The following is a 7,224-nucleotide window of genomic DNA, read 5'->3' as shown; positions in this document are numbered from 1 at the left end:
AATTTTTAATTTGTCAATGTATCATAATTCATATTCTGAGGGTTGTTGTATTCCATACTATTTAAGTAATTTGCAGAGCCAGAAAAGAGCTTTCAAACAATACCTCAGACATCCTTTTGTGACTTACACTGACTGATATAACCAAGGCTAAATGCATAGTGTCCTACCCTCACATGTAAACCTTTGCTAGTCTGTTTCTCACTTAATATTGGTCTCAGAATCACAAAAATGCAGTTCTGGGGTGCTACTAAACAGGCACAGCAAGTATGATTGAAATCCGTGTCGGTCGGGTCCCAAAGTGTCTGATATCACGTGAAATGACCCTATGTTCTACCTCTATGTGTCCAACTCATTTCAGTTCAACGGTCACATAGAGACTATCTGATCTCAAGTGGATCGGACCAGTAACATAATTGTAAAAATTCGCAAATTTCAGCTTCATATTGCTTGTCAATCGTCTTGAAGTGGATGACAATGAGCAGGTATATCAGGAGCAGTAGCTGTAAATGCTGACCGAAAAACAAAACATTGTTCTCAAGTATTAAAAACCTGTACAATAAGTCACTTGTGCAGAATACATGCACCTACAGTACATACATACATAGACCTATTCACTTATTAGAGTCACAACCAAAGACTCAACACACTCAAAAACAAAATGTAAAGTAGTACTTTAATGGTGAGCTGAAAATGTATGTTTGACTATAGGCTAAACTTTTTTGTTTTTTATATACTGTATACTTAAGTGATTTCTCATTTTACTGATAAGTGCCCATATTTTCACCGAATCACTTTATGGCTGTTGGATTTGTATGGTTTCAATTGTACTACAGAGTGTTCCTTTTCAGCCCAATGCTCACAAATTCTGAACTCAACTTCATGCCAGTGATTCATCGAAATTCAACTGGGCTATGGGTGAGTATAGAGAAGAGCGCAGTCTAAGAGTTGAAATGAGAAACAATAGCCTAATGGAAGGAAACTGGTCATTGTTGTTTTCAGATGGCTCAGATTAGCAAACACCAGTCTTGAGGCACCCTATTTGCAGTAGGTGTCATATTTGAGTATGTTCTCATGTCTGATTCTAGTCTATTTGCAGTAGGTGTCATATTTGAGTCTGTTCTCCTGTCTGCTGCTAGTCTATTTGCAGTAGGTGTCATATTTGAGTCTGTTCCCCAGTCTGGTTCCTGCTAGTCTCTTGTTGAACTCCTCATCCATCTGCTGGCTCTGGGCTTCACTGAAGTGGTTCTTCCAGTCACCAACCTCACCTGGAGAAGACACACGCGCAAGAGACAAATAGTGAAATGGACACTTCAGTCTTCATAGAGTGTTAAAAGTTTGTGGTGTCAAATGTAATGCCCACAGTCTCATCCAGACACGAGCAGTTCTGACGCCATTTAACCAGATTTTGGACATCAAAGGTATGGCCTTGGCGTCAAAAAGGGACGTGCGACTCAAAGACCCTTCCTCACGGTACAACTTCTGCATATTTCAGCATACTTAAGCATAACTTCACTGACGGTTAGGGTTAGGGAGAGACGTGACATGCGTAACATTCAATGTGACTGGTATGCCCTCAGTGTCAAAAATTACTGGTCAAAGGGCATCAAAAAATGGACAGCAAGAGTGTGAGACTGAGTAACAAGTTCTTATTAAATAATTCACCCAGCCTCTAATATTGACGACTAAGCTATGTAAACTTACACCACACAGCATGAAATTGTATGTCATCCATGGAAAACGCCTTGTTAGTGTAAGGCTCCATACACATAAATGTCCATACTTGCCACACACACAGGTGTGTAACATACCTTTGCGAAATACCACTTGCGAAAATTTGCCGTGGGTTTGGACGGCACTCTCTTTCATGGCACTGAAGGTGCTCTGGTCTGCTATGGTCTTGACTTGCTCCTCTGTCAGGAGGAAGCCAAAGAACTCAGAGAGCTGCCTGATGCCACCACTGAGGTCCTGAAAGGAAAACAAGAACGTGAGTATGTGTGTGTAGAGATACATAGAGATACAAGTGGGATATGTGCTTTACACATGCATGTAATTCATATGCTGTACTGTCAACCAGCATGATATATGTATATATACATGGCCGTAACTACCATTGAGGACACAGAGGTCATGTCCTCTGTAATTTTTTCAGAAATTTAAAATGTGTCCATGATGAAAATCGATAAATGATCAACAATGATAAATTCAATCTGTATATGCCACCTAGCCAGGCCTCGCCCTCCTAGTGACGCAACACCCTCGGCGTTGCAACTGGTCAGGTCAAGAGCAATGCAAGTACTTTCTGAGTTCCTGCAAATACGGGAACTCCTTTCACTTTGTCGGGAAGCAAACAACCATAAGCAAACCAAGGGAGGCAGGTCAACCATGCCGTTTGGGAAATGTTAATTGTTATGCTCTTGGTCAGACCAAGTCTCGAAGAGATTTGAACGTTGATGATAATCAGGCTATATACCACCCTCATACCATCCTCAAGGCAGTGATTAATGAAAATATACTTAAGAGTTTAACTGAATAGTTTGAAGCATTCTAATGTATAGTAAGCAATATTTGACCTCTGTATTTGAAAATGTCTCGTTATGGCCTTGTATATATATACTATATGATGGCCTCTTTGCATGAATGCATGCACAGTATTCATATTCATGTTTATATTTTGTAAGCGGTGAGTATGTATTTATTGTTTGTAATTTACCATGTAAATTCGTACACATTTGTGCACGCAAGTCTGTACCGTGTGTAAATATAGAAGCGTAATGAAAGTGGATGTATGTGATTAAAATAATGTGAGGATGGAAGAGTACTGCCCATACCTCTTTCATATCCTCATACATGATCATCTTCACGTTTGGTTTGTCAAACAGCTTCTCCCAGGCATTAGCATGGTCAAAGTATGAACCGTACAGCACTGTCCAAAAAACCAAAGAGGGATAATTACTTTTGTTCCAACTGTGCATTCTGTTGTTGATAAGGTTAGCTAGGTTGCTAACTTTATAAGGTACAGTTACAAAGACTTGATTCCTCTTTTTGTCTTTTTGTCCAACTCTTTTTGGGACATTTTACCAATGTTGTTTAAGAGATTCTCTTTAGTGGTTAGATCCAAACATAGAATCAAACGATTCCAGGTGTTTGGTCCAGAGTGATGTATGTTTATGTAGCTCATTTAAACGGCAAAGTACTTCTACTCACCATCTCCACTCATGAAGTCTGTGAAGAACTTGTCCCATTCCACGTTGGGCAGCACTGGGTTTTTATTCATGAAGTGGTAGAAAGAGACCAGGGTGTCTTTGGGGTTCCTCCAGACTACCAACATCTTTGGACAGAGTATACACACATTAGAATAATATTATATTGGCAGAAAGCACAAAGACATGCATGCAAGTAGGCAAAGAGGAAGGAGGGAGATACAGACAAGCAAATGGACCAACAGTTAAAAAGGCAGACAGATATGCAGGCGGGTAGGCAGACAGACAGACACACCTGCCAGCAGGCGGACAAACACATGTTAAGTGAAAGCCCAATTGGGAAACTCCATCTCCCATTGTCATTGTGGCACAGCACACAAGTGTACACAGCACACAATGTAATTTCATTTTATGCCTCACCCGTGCAAGCAGGCAGGCCCCAATGGCGCTCGAAAGGGAGCAGTGCGGCGGGACAGTACCATGCTCAAGGTACCTCAGTCATGTAGGAGGATGGGGGAGAGCACTTTCTCCCTCCACCAACCTGGTAGGTCAGGAGTCAAACTGGCAAACTTTGGGCTACAAGTCTGACGCCCTAACCGCCCACCCATGACTGCCTCTTTGTTAAATCCCACCTTTGCTTTCTTCTGCATGAAGGAGGGGTGCATCACATCAGGGTGCAGATGAGTTGCCATTAGTCTCGGAGACGCTTCTTTTGCCAACATCTGCAAACGTAGAAAAGAGAAATTATCCTGACTTACATCATCTGGCTACATTTTGCCAAACTCCACACAAGGGTGTTCCAGCTTCCTCACGCCCTCACCCATCTGAGAACTGTGAAAACTTTTGAATTAATGAGCCAATCAGGATCATGGGGTGGGATTTTCCATAGATGGGCGGTGCCGGCGATATGGCCAGAGGTGCATCACAGGTTGAGTTCAATGTGAGTGGCTGAAGTGGCGCACGAGGACAGATGACAGACAGATTGCTTGTACCAGCGGTTCCCGACAGGGGTGCCGCGGGCCCCCCTCAGGGGTGCCGCAGAAATGTGGCTGGTAAATAAATTATGTAAAATGATACATATTTGTCTAAATTGATAAGTTAATGCTAGTCAGTGGAATCTTTTATCTGCCATTTACGCACAATACAGTATTTATAGGTCGCCCCAGTCAGCTGCAACTTCGAACGTAGGTCGTGTGACGTCTCCAAATGTGTTACTTTTCTAAGCGTGTGTGGTATCGGATGTAACACCATGTTACGGCTTGTTGGTTTGGGGTGCCTTGAAATTTTTCATGAATTGAAAGGGTGCCTCGCCTAAAAAAAGGTTGAGAAACACTGGCTTATACAATCACACGCAGGGATTTTGGATAAGAACTTTCATTCCAAAATGTGTCGTATAAGACGCCAAATATGTGTCATAAAACGCCATTTTAAACGTCTGTTTGAGTTGGTCCAGGGACTGCGAAGGTAAGCTTGGTTGACCCATGTACACTGCATCCACGCGTTAGTATCAAACATGCCAACTAACATGTCAAATGCATGCAAAATTAGAGTTAGAGATGTTAGGGGGGCATCTAGCATCTATATTGCACCCCCTTAGCTCTTGGCCCCCTGGAACTGGGCCCGGTAGTAGTGGCAGTAATCAGAGCTGCCCAGGGCTGTCAGAGGCCTTGGTAAGGACACACACCTTCTGCATGTCTGGATGTAGAAACTCCATATGAGGAGGCCCATCTCTGACCTTCTTCCCTGTGGATATGCTGATGATCTTCCACAGAATACTCTCCATCCAGTTAAACCCTGAGGTGGAAACACAGCCAAAAAAACACATTTCACTGCAGGTTTGTAGCCAGGCCATGCCCTCCTAGTGACACAACACCTTCTAGCTCCCGAAAAATCGGAAAATTCTCACACTTTGTCAGGAAGCAAACAACCATTAGCAAACCAAGGGAGGCAGGTCAAGCATGCCCTTTGGGAAATGTTAATTGTTATGCTCTTGGTCAGACCAAGTCATGAAGAGAGTTGTAAGTCGATTTCATGTTTTCATTTTCTAACCTTTTCAAACTGAATTGCCCACTGATGCGATTAATAAAGCTTTCTGAACCTGAGTCTGAATCATAATCCTAAATCATAGGGGCCCCCTCATTTATTGGGCCTGGCACAACATGCCTATTTCCCCCAGAGCCGGCTGCAGAACCAAGTCGTTGGACGGGCATTTGATGGAGTATGGGGGGGCACCCCCCAGAAAATGTTGTATTTCTTAGATGCAACTTCCTGCATTTTAACCAAATTGTGGGCACAGTTTCAGCTCTATAAGGAACAATACTTTGTTTCTAAATATGGGACAATCCCATTATTTCAAGGGATCACTGTTCACTTATTATTTCACATTTAGGTCTACTGACAATGTCTAAATAGTGTAGCCTATTAATTTATTTCTTTATTAGGGCTATGGTGGTTAAGCACTGGTGGCATTTTATCTTATACTTTATATTTACTGTATTCAGAAAAAAATACTAATTTGTTGCATATTAATGACCATATCAGCACGTTTAGCTGAATAGGCCCGGGCTCCGGGGGCAATGCCCTCCAATGCCCCCCCGTGGCGCCGCCCCTGATTTCCCCCCACACCCTACAACCTCTGTCGGTTTCTCTGGTACTATCCACCACACGTTGGGTAAAACTAGCACCGCATCCCCTAGTCATGTAGTTTTAATTCAACACTTGTGCTAAAGTTGGACCAGCACTGTGAGTGTCAAATTCGACTTTGGTTGCCTGGGCCTTTGATTGTATTCTGTACAACAGTACAGTTGTTTAGCCTACTCACCACACTTTGGGTAGGCCACCAGCACCACATCTTCCGGTCGCGCCTCCAGGGTCCTAAGGGCCTCCAGGTTCTCGAGGGGGCTCATGATGGTGGGGTACAGCAGGCCTTTGTACCTGAAGACCTTCTCCTCGTCAGTCAGGGATTTAGACAGGTCCATGACCCTCTGTCTCTGTTTCAAAAGTGGCTCCTCATAGGTCTCTGCTTGGCTCATTGTTAATTGATTCTCTTGCTTGCTAGCTTTCTCTTAGCAAGCTAGAAAGATGATCGATATGTGGGTTTAGAAAAAGAAAAGTGCAGGGCACAGGGAGTGAAAAGAGATTCTAAAAAGAACACAAAGACTGATGCTTTAAGCTGAAGGGCTAGATGGCCACTGGGGAGAGGCAGGCATTTAAATCAAGAGGGGAGGAGAGATAAAGAGACAGGGAGAGAGAGAAATAGAAAGAAAGAGATTTAAAGGGGAAGAATCTGAGCATGAATCTTAGTCTTTGGTTCGTTTTTACACAAGGGTGTGTGTACGAACACGTGTTTGTACCCTGAGGGCCATTCAAGAGGTCCCGCCTACTGTGATAAGCCTAGAGCTGTGTGTGTGTGTGTGTGTGTGTGTGTGTGTGTGTGTGTGTGTGTGTGTGTGTGTGTGTGTGTGTGTGTGTGTGTGTGTGTGTGTGTGTGTGTGTGTGTGTATATGTGTGTGTGTGTGCACGCAACATGGTATCATACAACTAAGTAAGATAACACACCGACTTGACCCGTCTATTGCGTTTGTGCATGACGACTTTGCAGGTTAACTTGTGCTCCACAACGCCATGTGACAGGTTAGTTTTAGCCATGGTTTGGGTCAGGGCACAATTGTGCTGCACTTCCCTTGCTTGTTCCGCTGTTCTTGGCAAAAGTGACTGAAACAGGCAGGTTAGGATTAGTCATGGTTTTGGTCAGGGCACAGCACAGCATTCTCATGTTTAGGCCACTGTAATTCGCCAACACGGTGGTAAAATAGCACAAACCTGGTCACATGACAAAAGTGCTTTCCGGCCATCTTCAGGACCACGACATCACCTGCAAAGGCGTCACACCTCAAAGTGGAATGCACTGGTGTGTAATAAATAACGAGTCTGGTGAGTGTGTGTGTGTGTGTGTGTGTGTGTGTGTGTGTGTGTGTGTGTGTGTGTGTGTGTGTGTGTGTGTGTGTGTGTGTGTGTGTGTGTG

The 7,224-nt window shown here is 43.5% G+C and overlaps 1 protein-coding gene across 1 annotated transcript; it reads right to left on the bottom strand.

Annotated features, from left to right (window-relative positions):
• Positions 1-689: 689 nt before the first annotated feature.
• On the bottom strand, positions 690-6,187 carry LOC134447930 (sulfotransferase 6B1-like). The gene is made up of 7 exons (XM_063197695.1): positions 6,022-6,187; positions 4,885-4,994; positions 3,833-3,922; positions 3,205-3,328; positions 2,829-2,923; positions 1,809-1,965; positions 690-1,265 (listed from the first exon to the last, which is right to left on the bottom strand). The coding sequence occupies exons 1-7, from the start codon at positions 6,176-6,178 to the stop codon at positions 1,138-1,140; spliced, it is 861 nt and encodes a 286-aa protein (XP_063053765.1). The 5' UTR covers positions 6,179-6,187; the 3' UTR covers positions 690-1,137.
• Between the last annotated feature and the right edge of the window lie 1,037 nt (positions 6,188-7,224).

The sequence above is a fragment of the Engraulis encrasicolus genome, chromosome 1, assembly GCF_034702125.1.
Source record: "Engraulis encrasicolus isolate BLACKSEA-1 chromosome 1, IST_EnEncr_1.0, whole genome shotgun sequence".
Classification (NCBI taxonomy): domain Eukaryota; kingdom Metazoa; phylum Chordata; class Actinopteri; order Clupeiformes; family Engraulidae; genus Engraulis; species Engraulis encrasicolus.
Note: the sequence above shows the minus strand (reverse complement) of the source record. Positions and strands in the feature narration are given on the sequence as shown.

What these genes read in the sequence shown, in the direction of transcription:
- LOC134447930 (XM_063197695.1), bottom strand. Translation starts at nt 6,178, where the DNA reads ATGGACCTGTCTAAATCCCTGACTGACGAGGAGAAGGTCTTCAGGTAC. An exon ending in TACATCCAGACATGCAGAAG is followed by an intron (nt 3,923 to 4,884) that starts GTGTGTGTCCTT and finishes CTACGTTTGCAG; the next exon opens with ATGTTGGCAAAAGAAGCGTC. An exon ending in TCATGCAGAAGAAAGCAAAG is followed by an intron (nt 3,329 to 3,832) that starts GTGGGATTTAAC and finishes CTCTGTCCAAAG; the next exon opens with ATGTTGGTAGTCTGGAGGAA.